The sequence below is a fragment of the Pelodiscus sinensis genome, chromosome 11, assembly GCF_049634645.1.
Source record: "Pelodiscus sinensis isolate JC-2024 chromosome 11, ASM4963464v1, whole genome shotgun sequence".
NCBI classification, from domain to species: Eukaryota; Metazoa; Chordata; order Testudines; family Trionychidae; genus Pelodiscus; species Pelodiscus sinensis.
This window is the reverse complement of record NC_134721.1, coordinates 48491335-48510909: the sequence shown is the minus strand read 5'-3', so window position 1 is coordinate 48510909 and position 19575 is coordinate 48491335. Positions and strand designations below refer to the sequence as shown.

General features: G+C 39.7%; 1 protein-coding gene across 12 annotated transcripts in view; it reads left to right on the top strand.

Moving 5' to 3' along the window:
• IQSEC1 (IQ motif and Sec7 domain ArfGEF 1) overlaps positions 1-17338 on the top strand; it is a 611669-nt gene extending 594331 nt beyond the window's left edge. For 8 of the 12 annotated variants that reach the window (XM_075939721.1, XM_075939719.1, XM_075939722.1 and 5 more), the window contains 4 exons: positions 2922-3095; positions 3798-3974; positions 11377-11426; positions 12707-17338. In XM_075939721.1, the coding sequence (XP_075795836.1) occupies positions 2922-3095; positions 3798-3974; positions 11377-11426; positions 12707-13285 (980 nt within the window). In that variant the 3' untranslated portion in view covers positions 13286-17338. The remainder of the gene's footprint in view (positions 1-2921; positions 3096-3797; positions 3975-11376; positions 11427-12706) is intronic. The other 4 variants (XM_075939720.1, XM_075939723.1, XM_075939727.1 and 1 more) reach the window with 2 other exon arrangements.
• The last annotated feature ends 2237 nt before the right edge of the window (positions 17339-19575 follow it).

Sequence of the window (19575 nt, the reverse complement as noted above, 5' to 3'; positions counted from 1 at the left end):
TTCATTATGTTTGTATCTCTGTGCCTATGCCTTTCTGTTCAACTGGCAGATGTTCATATGGCCAGCTGTTAAGACCTGCTGTGTCAAGTGAGCATCTGGATTACAAGTAGCTAATTCAAGAATTAAAATGGAGACAATCTGATAAGAAAAGGCAGTTTGCCCCATCCTTAGCATTGAGCTTTAATTGGATGCCTTGAAAATGGTCCCATTGTTTTAAATAAAGTTCAGGTTGTCACTGTTTATGCCCTACAGAATACACATATTTTTACTCCCTGAAAGTATGACAGTGATGGGTTATGTTAAACAAAAATTGGGATCGGAGAACTAAGGACTATTCTTGGAGATTTTTCTCAGCAAAACTCCCGCTCAAAATGAGTGAGGTGGCAGGATCGGGATAAGTAAATATATATTGTTATCAGAACTATTGGCAAGAGTTACGCATGGTTTGGGTTTCCCCCCCCCCCCCCCCCATGGATTTTTCTTCCAAGCTTCAAGGTACTGCCAGTGCTTAAGGGAATGATAGTATAAAGTCTAAATACTTCAATATTTATTATGGAGCATTAAGTTAAGCAGTTCCATATATAGAAAGTTCTAATATGCCTCAAGGCATTTTCACTAAACCCCTCTGTCTCTTGAGCTCTTTAGGTTTTCTTTCTGTTATGTCCTCTATAATTACACACAGAAGTGTTATACTTTCAAGGCTGCCTTGACCTACAAACTCAAATTACATCTGTAAATTTTGCATTTACAGTTGTTTGTTTATAAAGACTGGATAGTTGTTCATCTGAGTGATATGCACATGCAAAATAGGACTGTTAGTATGTTAGTAATTGCATGTGCAAAAGTGCCAGGCATCATTTCTGAGAAAGTTTTACTAAGTGTGTCATTGTTTGCAATCTACTGAATCGCATTAGCCTAACACACTAGTACAGGTTGGACCTCCCGGGTCTGGCACCATCGGTCCCAAATGAGAGAATTTGCCAGACCAGGGGAGGACTCCTCCACTAGCCCCCAAATCCTTTGCCTGCTGCTGGCAGGCTTCCCCAGCAGGCACCCTTCCTCAGCCTCCCCCCCAAACTGGCTAGCCTCTTTGCCCAGCTGCTGCTGGCTCCCTGAGTGGCAAAGGCTCCAGCACCTGCCGCAGGGCTCCAGCCCCACCCTCCAGTGAGCTGCTGCTGGTCTCCGGTACCATGCTCCAGGAGGTTGCCCCGGAACTCCAGCTCCAGCTCCCCACTCCTGGAGATTGCCAAGAGACTCCAATCCTGCGCTGCCAGAGGGCTCCAGACTCAGCCTCGCGCTCCCATGGCAACCCAGACTGTCAGGGGACTCCAGTCCCGGCCCTGCACTGCCGTGAACTGCTGGAGGCTGCCACAGGGCTCCAGCCATGGTCCCACACTCCCCTGGGCCAGCTGGCCCTCCTGCCCTTAGGCTCCTGGGCTCTCTGGTCCAAGAGCATCTGTGTTCCAGCAGGATCACAGATGTTGATAGACCAGAGAACGACGGTTTTTGGAGGTACAACTTGAACGTAGAATGTATTAAATGTATAAAACATACTATTTGTAAATACGGTCACTACCTTTTATTTGTTTGCTGCAATATTGCTAGTGTCTGTGTTAATGATAAGTTTAATGTTTTCACGTACATTAACCAAAGCATGTCTAGGGTGTTTTTTTTTTAAATACAGGAATATTGATTGGTGTTCATTTTACTTTGAGCAAGGATAGTTTAGGACTAAACAGGGTTACCCCTTTGAGCAAATCAGTCAACCTTCAGACCTGTATTTTTCCTAACAGTGCTTGCTACTACAAAGGGTACGTCTAGACTACATGCCTCTGTCGCCAGAGGCATGTAGATTAGGCTACCAGACGTAGGAAAATGAAGCGGCGATTTAAATAATCACCGCTTCATTTAAATTTACATGGCTGCCGCGCTGAGCCGACAAACAGCTGATCAGCTGTTTGTCAGCTCAGCGCGATAGTCTGGACGCGCGGGTGTCGACATCAAAGGTATTTGTCGACCACCCAGGTATGCCTCCTGGGATGAGGTTTACCTGGGTGGTTGACAAATACCTTTGATGTCGACACCCGCGCGTCCAGACTATCGTGCTGAGCCGACAAACAGCTGATCAGCTCAGCGCGGCAGCCATGTAAATTTAAATGAAGCGGCGATTATTTAAATCGCCGCTTCATTTTCCTACATCTGGTAGCCTAATCTACATGCCTCTGGTGACATCCTCCGCCGGTGAGCATTAGGGATGTTAAATATCAGTTAAGTGAATAGTAGAGAAACCTCATGAATTCTTATCGGTTAATCAACTATTCTACAGTCCCTGAGGGCGGGGCCGGCAGCTACTCTAACAGAGGCAGCAGCATGGGGTGCCAGGTGGGAGCTGGTCCTCAGCTGTGCGGGGTGGCAGAAGCCCTGTCTACAGGGGGTGTCTGAGCTCCCATACCCAGCAAGAGCCAGAACTGAGCAGGGCTGCCTGCCTGCCTGGCTCCTAATACATTTTAAATGCAGAGCTGCATCAGGGGTAGGTCCCGGACCCAGCATGAGCCAGGACTGAGCCGGGCTGCTGGCCAGCCTGCTAAAAATTTACTGGCAAGAGAGGTGGGGGGAAATGTGTGTAGTCTATAGCATTGACCTATAAGCTTTTGCTTGTTGATTAATCGATTAATCAACTACACTATTACAACCCTGGTAAACATCACCTATTAAGGGTTAACTGTTTAACTTTTCACATACCTACTTCTGAGTTTTTGAAGATAATAATAAAATCTGCTTTTCTCTGATGTCTGTCTAGAGTTGGAAATGTTAACAAAAAGAATTAGTGAAAAAATTAAGTAAAAATGAAAGAATAAAATTGAAGATAATAAAAATAATTTTGCTTTATTATTTCTCCTCCTCTCTTTCCTCACCTACAGATTATCCAAATGGCATACGGCTCACATCAGCTGTTCCAGGAGCAGATATCAAAGTCCTAATAAATTTCAATGCACCCAATCCTCAGGATAGAAAGAAATTTACAGATGATTTAAGAGAGTCTATTGCAGAAGTCCAAGAAATGGAAAAGCACAGAATAGAGTGTAAGTACAAAGGTACATATAATAGAGCATTTTCAAACTAATTGACATTAGTAAACCTGTTCAAGACATACATTGTATAATCCAGCAGAACTTAACACTTAAAATAATGTAGTTCTCCATCTGTGGCTTTCAGATTATTTTAGAAATAAAACATTGATGCCTAAAATTCCTGCCAGGATCTTTGAGTGATAGCTAGCGTACTGTGTAACTGCAACACAAATGTATCTTAAGCACCAGCAAAAACCAACTGATGAGTAACTTCAGTGGGGTACACAAAAGGATAAATAAATTGTAGTGTAAGTTTTAGTGCTATTTTAAGTAAGTTTTAGTGCTATTTTAACCTAAAAAGAGATTTTGTCTTATGGAATCGGATTTTGGAGGAACTCGCTTTTTCTCTTGATATCAAACTTCGTTCTTCTGAATAGCATCGTGTTTGCTGCTACTTCATTAGCCTTTGTGCAGTTAACAAGCTGGAAGCTGCAAATAACTACACGCAGGATTTTTTATATTTGTCCAGAATGTGACATCCTTTCATTGTGTGTGTTATGTTATCAAGCCATTGAGACAGGGATCAAATCTTCTTCCACTCACAGTTCAACTTCAAAATAAACTGACATCTCTAAATACACCGCAACAATATTTGCTTTGTCCTGTCATTGGCTCCATTTCGATACAGTCAGTAACTATGACATGTACAATCATTGTTTGTTTCAGCTGAGCTAGAAAAACAGAAAGGTGTGGTACGTCCAAGCATCTCCCAGTGCTCCAGCCTCAAAAAAGAGTCTGGCAATGGGACGCTGAACAGAGCCTGCCTGGATGACAGCTATGCCACCGGTGAGGGACTGAAAAGGAGTGCCCTCAGCAGTTCCCTTAGAGATCTCTCTGAAGCTGGTAAGTACCACATTATTTCCCTGCCATGAACACCGATACATGCAAAGAACACCGGTACATGTAGCTCAATTGTGAACGGTGACCATGGAAAGGAGCAATACAGAAAGTTTAACTATTTGCTCTTTTTTTTACATTCTTAGTTTTATTGTTGGGTTTGTTTTTATTTATTTTTATTTTATCTTTGCAAACTGACCAAACGCTATTTGAAAATATCAAACTGTTATAGCTTGCTATATATACTTTTAAAGGAGACTGAAGACAGAGGAAAAATTGTAAGTGTATTGTAGGAAAATGGTTGACTAGTACTAGGAGCAACCCACTTAGAATTCCTTTCTTTTATCTCTTTTTTTTTCCCCTCCTTGTTAATGTAGACTTAGAAAGGAAAAGAAAACACTGAGGTCCCTGTGCAATGACTGCTTCCTGTGTATTTTGTGCTTAAGTGTACCCATGTACTACATTGATGAATGAAATTGAGTGAAGCCCTACCAAATTCTATCTAGGGTGATACACTTCAGTTATACTGTGTGACTGGTACTATCTCATCATTGTATTATGCACAACATAGACCCTAATTCTTGTTGAAGCTGTTGTTTGCAAACTACTATTGCCAGAGTAATAGGAAAAAGCCCTGCTGGGCACAGTAGTAATGTCCCCAAGACTCAGAGTTGCTGCTGTGGCTAAATTTGGAACTGATTGATCTTCTTGGGGTTCTAAATATCTGTACATGCATTTTAAAAATGGAAAAAGTGGTAATGTGCCTGGGTTTTGTTTTATTTTTCTTTGTTTGCCACATACCATTAATTATTAGTAATTAACACCGTCATGGCTTCCAGACTTCCAGGAGAAATGTTCAGCTCTGTGTTCAAAATGTTAGGTACATTGCTCCTATTATTGCTAATGGAAGTTGTAACACCAGCCACGCCACACTGACAGTAGCCATCAGAACAGCAGCATTGGGATTTAAAAAAATAAAGTTATATCTGCCTGTATTATTGGTTTTGATCTTTAAATGCTGTATGATTTACAGTGGAGACATAATTTGTAATACTGTGTATATCTTGAATAGTTACCCCGTTAGCCTTTTCATGTATTATCAAAGAGGAGGATTTAGCTGTGCTGCAGAAAATAAAATGCTGGTAAATTGAATATGTAGTGTGTGTGTGTGTTTTTGTGTGTGTGTATTTATGTATGTATACATACACATACACACACACCTCTATTTTATCACTTGTGTTTACTCTGTTTATATCCATCTATACCCATCTGCCTCATTAAAAACACAGCCCCCTATCCAAAGTCCACTTGAAGTTAGTGAGAATCTTTCTACTGACTTCAGTGTAGGTTGGATCAAGCCCAAGTCCTCATAGTTATTAAATCTAAGCTCTACAGATACCTTCATCATCTTTTGTTTTTGTTTTATTTTAAGTTCATTTAGAATGAGGACAGCCTGTGGGAGTTGCACAGCTGTACAAACCAATTGGTGTGTTTCCTGATTAACGCTTTTCATCCCATAGGAATTTTCCATCATAGTCTTCCAAATATTGCCATGTACATAGATCCCTTTAGAGGGTTATGTACAATAAACAAGCTGAATTGCTCTTGATCATGAAAACATTCCATACTTCCAAACCACATGCCCGTCGTTGGCATGCGCTGTACTGAAAGTGGTCTTTTTCCATGATAGAAAGTAGAAATCATTTACAGACTGAAGGGTTTATTGATGAATTTGTTAAACCCAACTAAACTTAATTTTAATATTTATCCACTGACAGTTATGGAAAGCTTCTGTTTGGTCTTGTGCAGTGCAATTAACTTGAAAAATTACACATCCATCACCCGATTTAAGTTAATAAAATACCATTTTCAGTCCCGTAATATATACTACTATTTCTGTGATACATCAAAATCACTATAGTGAATTTACAAATATCTCCTTGAAGTTTTGTTTACTTGGTGAGGATTCACTCGGTGTAAGTATGAAACATAAGATACCTAGAAGAAGCAAAGAAAATTTACCAATCAGCAGAGACACTGTGGCCCCGGTGACTGTGCCAAAGCAGCATACATTCAAATAACTTCAGAGAAAGGAGGACTGAAATTGGTTCATACTAATTCTTGATGTTTGTACTGCCATGGCATGAAATATAGGATGATAAAGAAGGAGGTGTAGGTGTATTTGTTTAGACAATAGAGATAGTGGGCTAGATTTGTAAAGAGTTTCCTTTATTGTTTCTGCAAAAAATCCAATTTCACTTGTGCAAATTTAATAAATGTATATGCACAGAGTTTGGCGCATAATTTTCTAAGCAGTGCTGCAGAGTTGTTTTTGATAGCACTCTGAAAATGCGATTCTATGAAAGGGAAATCTGATTCCATAAAGAAAGTTTTGACTGTGCAGGTTTCTGATGAAACTGCAATTTGGAAAACATTAGCTAATTTCCCCTTTCCAGAAATCATTATACCTATCACAGAAGAATACTAGTAGGGGAAAGTGCCTTTGAAATGTTTTCCATGCTTTAAAAGGAAAAAATTAATTGGTCTCTCACATCTAAAGAAAGAAAAGATTTCTGGGCCCTTTCACCTCCTAAAAGCCTGAAATTGGTTTTTGGAGAGCAATGCTTCAATTCCCCAACAGGCAAATAAATAATATCTGATATTAAGTAGGTATCCTTTGCTGCTGGCTGCTTTTCCATTCATTTTTGCATGAAAACATAAGTTGTATTTGCAAAAATTAAGTGAATGAGGGTTTTTTGGGGTTTACGGTTAATATATAATAATCCTTATTTTGTTCTCTCTGTTCTGACATCTGCTGCCATGTAATAAAAAGTAGAAATGAGAACTGGAACTGTTACAAAACGTAAACGAGTCAAAAGCATTTAATGCTTCATCTTTTTTCAAATATGAAAATTATGAGCATTTTTGTTGCTAATGGCTGAACTGACCAATGATTATCTCTGTTCACTGAAATATAGTCAAGAAAAAAATACTTATTTACCCTAGAATGTAGAATTCCAAATTCTTGTGTAAAGCATTAGAAGAAAACAAAAAACAAGATGCAATTAGAATAGGAATTGATTATGCCAAACCCTGAGAGCATTTTGGACTGTTCCAAAGCTTTCTTCCATTTATGATATTGAAATGGGCCTACGCATAAGTGTGATAGATGAAAATTATCCAATCACAAGTAGTACTGGGGGGGGTGTTAAAATATAGGACTGGGAGGATATGTGGGTTTCTGACTCTCTCCCACAGATTTTCTGGGTGACTTCTAGCAAGTCACAACTTAATTTTCAGAAGTGCTGAGCACCTGTAATTCTCAGTGACTTCCTATGGAGCTGGGAGTGCTCAGCACCTCTGGAAATCAGGCTGTTAGCCTCCTTGTGCTTCACCATAGCAATGTGTAAAATGGGGACAAAAGTTTTCCCTTCCTTCCAGATGTGTGGTGAAGCTTCATGCATTCCTGTTGGTATGTGGTACAGACATGCAAGGCTATTTTTACTACATCTACAAGTGGACCCTGTTCCTGGTAGTCTCAGCAAATATCCCCAAGACTTATCCTGCAGTAATATGAGTGTTGACTGGCATTAAGGGCCAGAAACTTGTAAATATAACCCAAGCGTGAAAATACTCCCTCGGCTTCTCATCTATTGCCCCAAACATTGTTGATTGTTTTTGTTTACATCATTTTGGCCCTTGAAACCAATATATCATGGTTTTTATGAACCCTTTGTAATATTTTCCACTTTTCTTCTTGCTCAGAGTTTACCCTCTGGGGAAAGACTGCAGGGATTTTCCCTCCACCTATGTTCTATACATAGAAGCAGATTTCATATGGTTGCAGAACCCTCTCCCACCAGCAGGAGGAGTCTTCAAGGGATTGGTTAAGGTTCTTAGCTCCTCCCTCATCTATTTGCTGCAAGGAGAAACTAAAAGTTTCTCTTTACTCAGACTTCTCCCTTGAGTTGAGGTGGAAGTGGGCAAAGAGAATGCTATTTGGGGTATGAGACATCAAAGCTCTTCTGCCTTCGCATATGAGATCTCCAGGGCAGTAAATGAAGTAGTGCAGAGGAGATGTGGGACTGGAATGCCACAATTTTCATCTTTCCTTACAATCATTGTCACCTTCCTTCTGTCCCCATTGGATGTCAATGATGCCTGGCATGGTACATGACTCTGGATGTGTATATCACTGCCTACTTCTACTGATTCTAACCATATACCCCATTTTTAACTAAGTGGATTCTTAGAATCCAGTACCTTGTGTTCATGTGTCCAAAGCATGCATATATATAATACGCAAGGATCACCCACACAGTCACCCCTGTTATAGCCACAACCAACATTACTCCACTGGTTTATAATCATTCACTTCCCCCAAAGCAAGAGGAATTTATGTAGGCAAGATGTAATTACCTGCACTGAATTTGACCAGTGTGCCAAGGATAATGCTCCTCATGTGAAGACAGCCAGAAGTTTTTTTTTTTTAATGATCACATGTGTCAAGATCATAATTATGTGCCTCATCCAAAAGTCAGGATTAAAAGCCCCCTAGAAGTGGTCCTTCCATATTACAATTGAGGCAGATTGGTGAGGTAGTATTGGTCATTTTGAACTACCTCAGCTTGTGCCAGGCCTGGCCTCTGGATAACTAGCTGACAACAGTTTCAACTCCCATGAATACCACCTTCACAACATGCTGAAGCTAGTACAGCGACTCATTATTTGTTAGATGGCTGTTAAAATAATTTGCTTTACTAAGAACATACTTTGAATCCTTTTTCAGACTGTTATCCAAGAATCACAGACTAATCACAAGAAATGCCCTTGATCTCAGTATGCCTCTCATTGGCATAGAGTGGGTAGGCCCAAGAAGTAGAATACAGTAATGACGTTTCCTGTAACATTTTTCATATTTATAAGGACAATTTCTGCAAGGACGCAAGCGCTCACAGAATTCATACGTTTCTGCGAGGATATTCTAAATGCCTCACGTGTATTGAGTTTAAAGTGTCCTTGTTTGTACATGTGGAGATGTGTTGCATTAGTGCATATTACAGATGCTTACTCAGAAGCAGCATACCACCTACCACAGTCCATTACCAACCATGGCAGCAGTGAATTGGCCAAGGGAATGAGAATTTAACTTTCCAAGGAGAGGGAAAAAAGCTGGAATTAAACTTTACAAAGAGAGGAATGAGAAACGGTGTTGTATAGTGACCTTTAAAATATTTTAAAACTATTTGCTGGGAACAGTTAGTTGTAAATTTGTTAAACACAACCGGGTTTTATAGCATCTCAGCTAATAATCATTCTAGCGTAGTGTTATGCTGTATGTAACAGCTGAATAAGCTTCTTCTATCCTGGAGTTACCATTTCCTTGCAATGCATTTTGAAGAATGATGCTAAAAAAAAATTCTAAGATGAAATGGGTGTAGCACTGAAAAATAGTATGTAATAAAATGATCCAACATTGGCAAGGGGAATACTTTGTAAGATCTAATAAATCATTTCCATTTCTGATTGCATACAACCCTTAGTGAACCTGTTTCACATTGTTTTATTAAACTAAGTCTCTGGTCTTGGAAAAATTTACCAGAGCGCCCTTTATTGTACAGTACTAATTAGTGATCATCTGAGGATTATTATAGGTGTCACAGATACGATTTCATTTTTTTTCTGCTGATATGCCTTCACCCACAGTCATCTTAGGAGCATAGATAGATGCTCACCCATCTGTCCACATACACTGCATTCATCACTGTGGCATCTGAGCATTTTCACTCTTGCTTTATCTTCCCTCTAGTGGGAAACTTTAGGTTTTCCTATGTTCCTTCATGCCTAGACATTTTAGTCACCTATGCCAGTATAATATCTATCTTTGAATGGGGAGATGGGTATCTTCTTTCAAGATTGTGGACTGGCTAGCAGGAATGATTGATTGTCACAACTAGCACCATTACTACCAATAAACAAAGATCAAAATTCACCCTCTGCCTAGACAATAAGAATTCTAAGATAATCAAAACTACTTCTCTCTCATGATGCACAATAGTCGTGTTTTTGAACAAGCTAAAACTGCAGTAAGGAATGTTCCACAAAGGTTCCTGCAAAGAGTTCTTCCAAAGGAATTGCTCATCTGCAAACACACAATCTCAGTTTAAGGGGTTTATGCTGAGAACTGTGAGTTGTTGCAAAAGGAAGACCCTTAGTCATAGCAAGAGGGAAAGGAATATCTCCTATCCCTCTTCAACAGCAAGGGCAGGCCCTGAAGAGAACTGTATCAAGCCTTCCAAGACAAGAGGCAGATTTGCTGTGATGCTGGGCTTTAAGAAAAGGTGGGGCATGAGGAGAGAGAGAGAAATAAGGAACACATGTGGCTTTTGAAGATGCTTGGGGAAGATGAGTACACCTCACAAAGACACTGATGATCTTAGCTTTGCTTGATCATCCCCCTTACTTTCTTACATTTTGTTAGTTTAATATAGAACAAGCTACATTCAATAAAAATAACTATTCTGGGCTGACTCAGCCATTATCTCCACTGAATTAACTGGACAGCTCAGTTATGAAATCTGGGTACATAATCTTATATTTTGGCATTCTGGATTCCGGATTTCGGCACTTAGGTTCCTAAAACCAATATTTGGTAGCTAACCGAGGGTTCCACACACAAAGTTTGGGCATGCATCTTAGGAAAATCGGATATAACTAATAAAACTCAGACTATGCTATGTCAGTTTTAATACCTAAATGTAAAGCACTGCACAGCTAGACAAACAAAATCTAGCCATAATACAATGCTACATTTACATTTTTTATTAAAAATTAAGTTTAGTTTTCTTTTTAATCGGCATGAAAGAAGATTATATGAAATCCACTGAAGTTCAAAAGAAAACATTCAAAGGATGAGGAGGTAGATGTCCCTTCCCATTCCCCTCCCCACTGAAAACCAAAATGTTCCCTGTAATTAACACAAAAATGTGCCACCCACAACACCGTTTTAGGAGAACAAATTTATGGACATTTTTGAAAATTTGCTTCTAGGAAATTAAGCAATTTAAAACGCTAGTCAACAGTGAACATAATGACTGCACTCCTAAATCTAGAGTCTAAAATGTACATATTTTAAGATTTTTTTTTTAAAGTAACAACAACTTGCTTCAAAACAAAAATCTTCCCTTCCAGGACACATTTAGGTACAGAAACTTAATTTAATTATTGGCCTTAAACTTGAAGTTTCTGCTTTAATAGCTATTGTACCAGTCTAATGTGCCATATTAAATTAGTCCCCCGAAATCCCTGTAGTTGCATTTAGAGGCTCCTGTAGTAATTCGGGAAGCAGATATTTCTCACCCAGGTCTTGTCTCAGTCTCTAATCTATGGTATTGCATGTCCTGGGCAGGCAAGCGTGGGCGTCGCAGCAGTGCAGGATCGCTAGACAGCAATATGGAAGTAAGTAGGAAGTTACTGATGTCTAGCTGGATGTGATGATGTGCATTTCAAACCTTTCTTTTATATACATATTTTTTTGCTCTTTTTCTTCTAACATATAACCTGCCTGCCTCAGATAAAATGCATGCGTAGGCTACTCACTTTGTATTATTCCAGCTTAAAAAAACACTTATGGCTTGTTTTAGACCAAGCACCATTTTTGGTTTCAGCTAACCTTGTTCCCTCTGTTCCTGCAAGCATGGTTAATGAACATGATGTGTCCTTTTGCCACCATTTCAGTCGGATCCCAGCTTGAAGGCCCACTTGCTCTTCGTTACACAGTACACTGTTCTATGCTGTTTGATATTTAGCTACAACTATTGACTTTCACGCTTAGCCATTCCCATTGCTTATTTTCTAGTTAAATTGCTAAATGTATGCAGTCATGACACCATGGAATTGCACAGATAGGGCATGGGAGCAGAAAATGAATAAGACAGTTGAATTCAATGTGGATTTCATGAGATTTCATTCATCTTCAAACCATTTATATATATATACTGTTCACGTTGTTGAATTCAGCTTGCAGATTTTGTGTGTGTGTGTGTGTTTGCGTTAGGTAGATTGCAGTTTAAAACTAGCACACTATGTCTTAAGTACTGTTTTGTCCCCTAATTGTCTTTAATAAAAAAACAACAAAAATCTCCAAAGACTAAATAGATCATTCAAGGCTAAATAGTAGGGAATGTTCGGTCATAGGTCAGAAGAAAACCACCACATAGAAATCTTATTGAAATGAGTTGTAAAAGCATTGTTGCAATCGAACATATAATATAGGGTTAGGTTTATGAAACAGCACAGACCTCCCTTACTGTGGTGTACAATAAGAATAAACTATTTATTTTAAACTGTGTTCATTTCAGTTTAATATAGGGTTTGTTTGGGGGTTTTTTAAAGAAAAATGTGACTGGTATTTTAAAATGTATTTTTTCCTTTTAAAACAAATTCCCAAGTATAATGTCATCTTTCATTGACATTTGTCTTAATGTATCAAATTTACAATAAAGCATTGAAAGAGAAACCATGTAATAGTAATTAATGTTTATAAGCATTCCAAGGACATGAAATGCCTCACCTGTAGCTTGAAGAGAGCAGCTGTCAGAGAGAGAAATTCTCCTATAACGCTTAATATAGTCAGCCCATGGGACCATTTAAGAAAGATTTGATAGATCCGTGTGAACTTTTTCTTTTAAACATATTAAGATTTTTTTTTAATTTTCATTTCTATTAATTTCTTTTAGGGGTCCATCATTAGCAGTCCTCACATGCGCCGAAGAGCTACATCAACCCGAGAGTGTCCATCTCGCCCTCACCAGACTATGCCTAACTCTTCCTCACTCCTAGGTTCCTTATTTGGTAGTAAGAGGGGGAAGCCACCTTCCCAAGGCCATCCACCATCGGGCCCATCTCAGCAGCCTCAGCACCCACCTGTAATCCCACATCAGCAACACTCCCAGCATCCTTCTGCCATGCACCATGCTGGACCAGCTGAGGGGCAGACACAGGCCCAAGTGCACACTCACCATTCACAGTACTGCCACATGCAGCAGAACCCACCCCCATATCATCACCATCACCACTATCATCCTCCACAGCACATCCAGCACACGCACCAGTACCACCCCCATGTGCCACATTCCCAGCACGCAGTGCATTCTTCTTACATGCAGCATCCTCATCCCCACCCTCCATTGCCCCCTCCTCATCCCGGGCACTCTTCTCACTCCCAGCATGCTCAGCATCACCATGGACAGTCAGTTCCTCCTTCCACTTCAACCAGCACTAAGCCCAAACACAGTGGCATCAGCACAATAGTCTAGAAGTATTTGTCCTTCTAATAACTGTAGTTTTAGGCATGGTTATAAAGGCACTTAAAGGAAGCAGCAAATAAAACTGTGGATTTTTACCCAGCCAAACAATTTATTTGACTTCTGCAAGCTTAAGGGCCTGCTGTTACTAAATACAACCATTCGAATGAGTGTGATCAATATTGGTTTTACTTATCTGCTCAGTGGAGCTCTGCCTTCTGGGCCAGTCCTATCTTCAATTGCCTTGAAAATATGCTGCTTGCTGAACACAAGTTAAGCTTCCTTTTTCACCAAATCCCATGATGATTTTACATGCATAATAAAAACTTAACCTATTAAAAAAAAAAGTGATTCAGAACCAAGTGTTGCATTCTTGCTCTTTTATTGTCAATAGGCAAAAAATAAGTAGACCTCATATGGTTGATGAAAGTACGTAAGTAAACTTTATATAATATAAATATATAAATATATATATATACTGTATAGTTAACATTTGTGCTTGGAAAGCAAATTTTTCAGACCACAGAACTAGCAATATAGACTTTACAAGGAATTACACTTACTTGATAGAAGGATAGTAACAATAGATGAATAGCATATGAAAGAGTAGACCAAAAACATTAATGCTAGGAATAAATTTCAGACATTTCAGTATTTTAATTTAAAAGTTCTCTAGACATACTAAAAACAATCATAACTAAAATGTGCCAAGTAACATAGCATTTAGCTGTTATAGTCAAATATTGTTTTGTATAAATCCTTATTTTATTAACATAATATCATATGTAATCAGTATTATAACTGTTCTGCTATTTCAGGTAAGCAAACTAGTTAAGATGCAGTAACTATTCAGTAGTAACATGGGATGACCATTTACCATTGGTTATCTTAAAGCATTTGGTTACACAAATTCTTAGACACTTTAAAGGCTGTGATAACTGTGAATTTACACAATCCACATTTCTTTTATATGCATATGATTTTATGAACACACGTGAAAAGCTATATGGAAGGTGCATGCATACACTGCAAAATCATTCATTTTAAACATGAAAATTACAAACACCCATCCTTCTCAGCCACTGCATTTTCCTGTATACCACGACTTGCTCATTTTTTCCGTTCAAATGAACTATAGACTGACAGTGTTTCCAGATGGAACTGCTCTACAATTTTAAAGTTTATTTTAGTATCTAGTATAGTGGGGTTATTTGGTTTTGGTTTGGGTTTTGTTTGTTGGTTGGTTTTTTGTTTTGTTTTTTTTGTAGTGTAATTCCATATAGTCATATGCTCGCAAAAAAGTGGGTTCCCCATTTTTATGCATCGCATTTCTTAGTTTACAAGTACAAAACACTCAGCAGGCTGAGTTTATGTTCAAACCCTCACTGTCATATTCTAGTTAGTTTCAGGACATCATATAAACCAGGCTGTGCTGTTGTTGCTTATGTGTTGTAAATCAAGCCATTTGCAAATTCATATGAGATTTTATATCCCTGAATGCCATTCAAAGTCATACATGGAGCATACTTTGTAGTTTCAGCATTTTGAGCCACTCCAAGGACTTTGCACCTAAATGGTAGAAACAAAAGTACCACAACTGCAAAACTGCACCAGCTAAAATGCAAAACTTGAAGAAGGAAAAAAAAAAGAAGTTCCAGTGTGAGATGGGTAAAAAGAAGTCAGCAAGGAACCAGATCTATCTGTTTATTTGAACAATACTAATATACAGTAGCATTGGATGAGGAGAAGGTGAACTTTCCATATTGGGTTACTCTTGGTATCTTTAATTTTGGTTTTTCCCCTTCCCCTTTTTCATACCAGTGATATCATAATACCAGCAAAACTGCAAACTGAGCACTTTGTTAATCTCCTTAGAGAGCAAATACAGCAATCTAGAGTTTAGCCTTTTGCTTAAATCCGTCCACATTTGTTTCCCACATGTGCAATGTCTTTTCTCCCTTTTGCTCCCATAAATCTTGCATAAAAGGAAAGTAACACAAGTATATTTTTAGTATCATTCAAGCTATCCTAATTTGTGTCTTACCTTAAGAGGGCTATTCTGGGCCCCCTGAGGCTCTGTTCCTTGCAGTTTAAAATATTGTTCTTATAAAGGAAAGTAGAATTGTCTGCATGTCATCTAACATTATTAGTGTGAGGCTACACTCTACGTATTGTATATTTGCAAAATACATCAGTGTTACTGTTGATATTAGTTGAAGTGAAGTGATACATATTAAAATGTCAGCTTTTTTCATACCTCTGTACCAATAGTAGAATCTAACTGTAATTTATAAGTTGTTCCAGAAAAGATAAGAGATACCATTCGGGTACAAAAGTCTTTCTGAAACTGCATCTTTTAATGAAAACTAGGGTAAAAATGCTCCTCTCCATCGCATACTATGCATTCTGCACTTGTTCTATATGAAGAATTATTGATATCAGTGCTGTGTGCTGAATAAGTGCAAAATATATACTGCAGATCTACATTGTGCCATGGAGAGGAAGATTTAGCCCCAGATATGTTTCTTAGCATGGAATGCCTTAAGTATTTTAGCTCTGAAATACTTCAAATGTGTTTGATTTAGTTTCACATTACCCCTTAGATTCGTTTAAGAATGGTATAACAAAAAAATAGCCTTTGATGTACAAAGATGGGCCAGGTTTTAATTTTGCCAGGTGCAATTGATGATGTACAAAAGTTGTCACAAATTTTGTACGGGCAAGAAACCATTTGTGCATGATTGTGCATACACACACACATACTGGAGAAAATGCAAAATCAGAGACCATCTTGTGGCTGCTAATTATATTGGGTCCTTTAACAGCACAGTATTTGAAAACTTTCTCATAGTTAAAATAATTGAGAAAAAACACAGAATGTTCGTAATTTCTTTCTTTTTGGAACTAATTACCTTTAAAAAACGTTTTGATGTTGGGCATAAGTCTTAAAAACCTCACTATTATGACGTTAGGAGTGTAGCCCAACATGTCAGAATACATTTAAGATTAATAATTGCATAAACACTATAACTCACTAGCAGAATGGGAAGATGACAGTATTCTGTTACTGGGTGCTGTTGGAGAACATGAAATAGCAGACGTTGAAAGGTTTTAGTCCTATTTCCTTATTGATTAAAAATTATCATAGGTCATGGCTGGGGACGCAGTTTCTCTGATCTCATGAATAACGTGGCTAAGTAATGATATCTATTTGAAAGAATGGAAGGAAAACCTAAAGAACATAGATCACTAAAAACAAAAACCACAGATCTTTTCTGGGACAATGGTCAAATATGTATTTGAGTTTAATTTTTTTAAGTTAATGAAATGTACAACGATGTAAAAAAACAAAGTTCATCCTAATATAACGTACGTCTTGTATTGCTAAAAAAGTCTTCAAACATACAGTGTAGAATGATTTTCCCATCATGTACTGCATGCAGCAGAAGCTCTTGTTTCTTGATAAAATGAGCTGAAAGACAGTCAGCAGATATTTAAACAATGAATCTCTAGATGTTGACTTGCTGTTCCATATGAAGCTGTGTGTTTTTTGCAGTTAAGCATGCATTTTGCTGTTTCCGTTGTAAAATATCATTGCACTTGTTGCCTGCAAAATGAGTTATTGTGTATATAATTAAAAGAAAAATGAAACCAATAACATGCTTAAATCTGGGGGAGGGAAAAGGATGTTGGAAATGGGACCAAGTAGAGAGAATACATAGATCTCTAAATTGTATATAGTGTGTAAATTAGTATTACTATAAGTCTGCAGTCACTTTGAGGTTGCATACAATACCTTTCTCCTGCTAGGAACTTTAATCCAGCTTTGAGTTGTATTAAACTGTTAGAATTAGGTCTTGAATGCAGACTGTTAAAGACTTCAGGAAACATCATGCTCACAAGAAGCTTCTGTTCTGGGGAGGCTCAAGACCCATTTTGTAATTGCGGGGAAAAAGGAGTGCTTTCATTTTAACATGCATTCTGTTTGTAAGTAGTAACAGGCCCTATTGATGTAAAACTATAACTGTGATCATGTGGAGAAATCAAATAAATCATTGAAAACTGTTTCTGTTTCTCATTTTTGTACAGTGAAAACATCAGTTCTGCAGGCTGGAAGAAAATAAAATCCTTTCTAGTGAAATGTTGACCCTCTGAAGTCAATGGGAGTTTTGCAACGGATTTCAAAGGGGCCAGGATTTTACCTTCTGTGTTTGTTAGATTTGCAACCCTATTATCAAAGTTCTGGTACAGTCATTTAATGTTTTGCTTTGTTCCATGTTTGCATGGGTACGTGTACTACTCCTTAAGAAAGATAAGAAGCAGTACAACTGGTTTGAGCTGGAGAAAGCAAGAAGTAACACTGGGCAATATAGGGGAGGGAAGAGGAACTATACAAGATCTGTAGTGAAAGTTTAGTTGTATTGGGTACTAGAGGATTTATCCAGTGTTGCTTGGGTCCTCGTGGGGTTCAGGGCAGGAAGTGAGGCATGGTGGTAAAGGAGTACAGGCAGAGATGTGGGGCTATGAGGGGTTCAGGGCAGGGTGTGGGATGCCATGGTCAGGGTACTCTATGGGGAATGCAAGGGGGCTCAGGGCACAGGGTTGGTAGGTGGGAGGGGTAGCCCTGGGGCTTCATGCCCAGCCGGCAGCTGGTGTCTGGAGGTACTGAGCAGCAGGGTCTGTACTGCCTGGCCCCAGCTAGTGGCTGTTCACTAGGGGGGCTGCTGGCCAATATCTGGTGCTGAAGCCAAGGGCCGGGGGAGTGCTTTGGACTCTGGCTTTGGGACAGGAGGGCCACTTACTCACGACTCATAGCCAGCATCATGCAGAGCTCTGCTCCCAGCCAACCTGTTTCAGGTGTGGGTGGCCCCCTGTAGTCATTCTGCAGTATAACTGTCTCCCAGGCTTGCTGCCTCCTTAGGTCATTCTGGAGCATAACCGTCCCTGCTATCACACCCCTCCCTTTCCATGTTCTGGAAAACAGATCCCAAGCACAGCCCATTGTCTTGGCACAATGAAGCCCTCCCAGAGGAAGCTGCCTACTAAATTTGGTGGACCTAGCTCTTATCATTTAGAAGCTCTTGAACAGACAGACACAGAGAGATGTACAAAGTTTCTACAATATACAGTAAAGAGATTGTTGATTACGGTTTGGTTTTGGTTTTTAAGAACCTGACCTCGCTGAGGGCCTGATCCGAAACCCATTGCCGTTAATGGGTGGCTGTCAAAGCTACAAAGATGATAAGGTTATAAAAGAGCATTGCAGGCTGGATTAAGAAAAGGGCTTTAGGGACTGCAGGCCAGGGCCCTTACATGCTGAGTTCCAGCATGGCTTTACCTCGCAGGGGGTGGAGAGGCAGCACCATGTGCTGCCATTCCTCCTCCTACCCCCCACCCAAGGCCATGTTGCTGCAATGAGCACCATCGGGAAGCTCTGTCCCAATGCTACCCTCAAGTGCAGGCTCTGCCCCCAGCAGATCCCATTGGTCATGATTCCCACCAGGAAGCGGTGCCTGCAAGTGAGCATGGGCTACGTGGAGCCACCTGATTCTCCCCCCACACACCAAACAGGATATGTCCCAGGTGAGTGCCACACGCACAATCCTCTGCCCCAGTCCTGAGCCCCTCCTGCAGCCTAACTCCCTCCCAGACCTCACACCACCCCAACTTCCTGTCCTGAGCCACCTCCCACACTCTAAATCCCTTGGCCCCAGCCTGGAGCCCCTCTGCCTTAAATGCCTCAGTCCCACACCAAAGCCTGCACCTGCAGTCAAACCCTCACCTCCTCCCACATTGCACTCACCCTCCTGCCTCAATCCACAGCCCCCTCCTTCACACTGTTACCCTAACCTTTGGCCACATCCCAGAATCTAGGAGCACCCACAAAATCTGGTCCCCCAAGTTCCCCCCCAAAGAGTTAATCCAGCTCTGGACCCCATTGGGATCATTTAGTAGTCTGACGTGCATACCACAAGCTATAGGACTTCCATTAATTAATTCCTACTTCAAATAGCTGTGGTTAAACTAGAGCATATGTTTTAGAAAGACATCTAGTTTTGATTTTAAAAATTCCAGTGAAGGGGAATCCTGCACTATCTTTGTGTGAGTTACTCGAAGATTTACATACCCTCCCTATTAAAATGTATGCCTTAGTCTCAAGTTGTCTAGCTTCAGCTTTCAACCTTGGAATTGTATACCTCTGTCTGCTATATTGAAGAGCCATCTAATAGCAAATTTCTGTTTCTCTAGTACGGGGGTGGACAATAATTTTTTTGTGGGGGGGATAGTCCAAGAATTTAGAA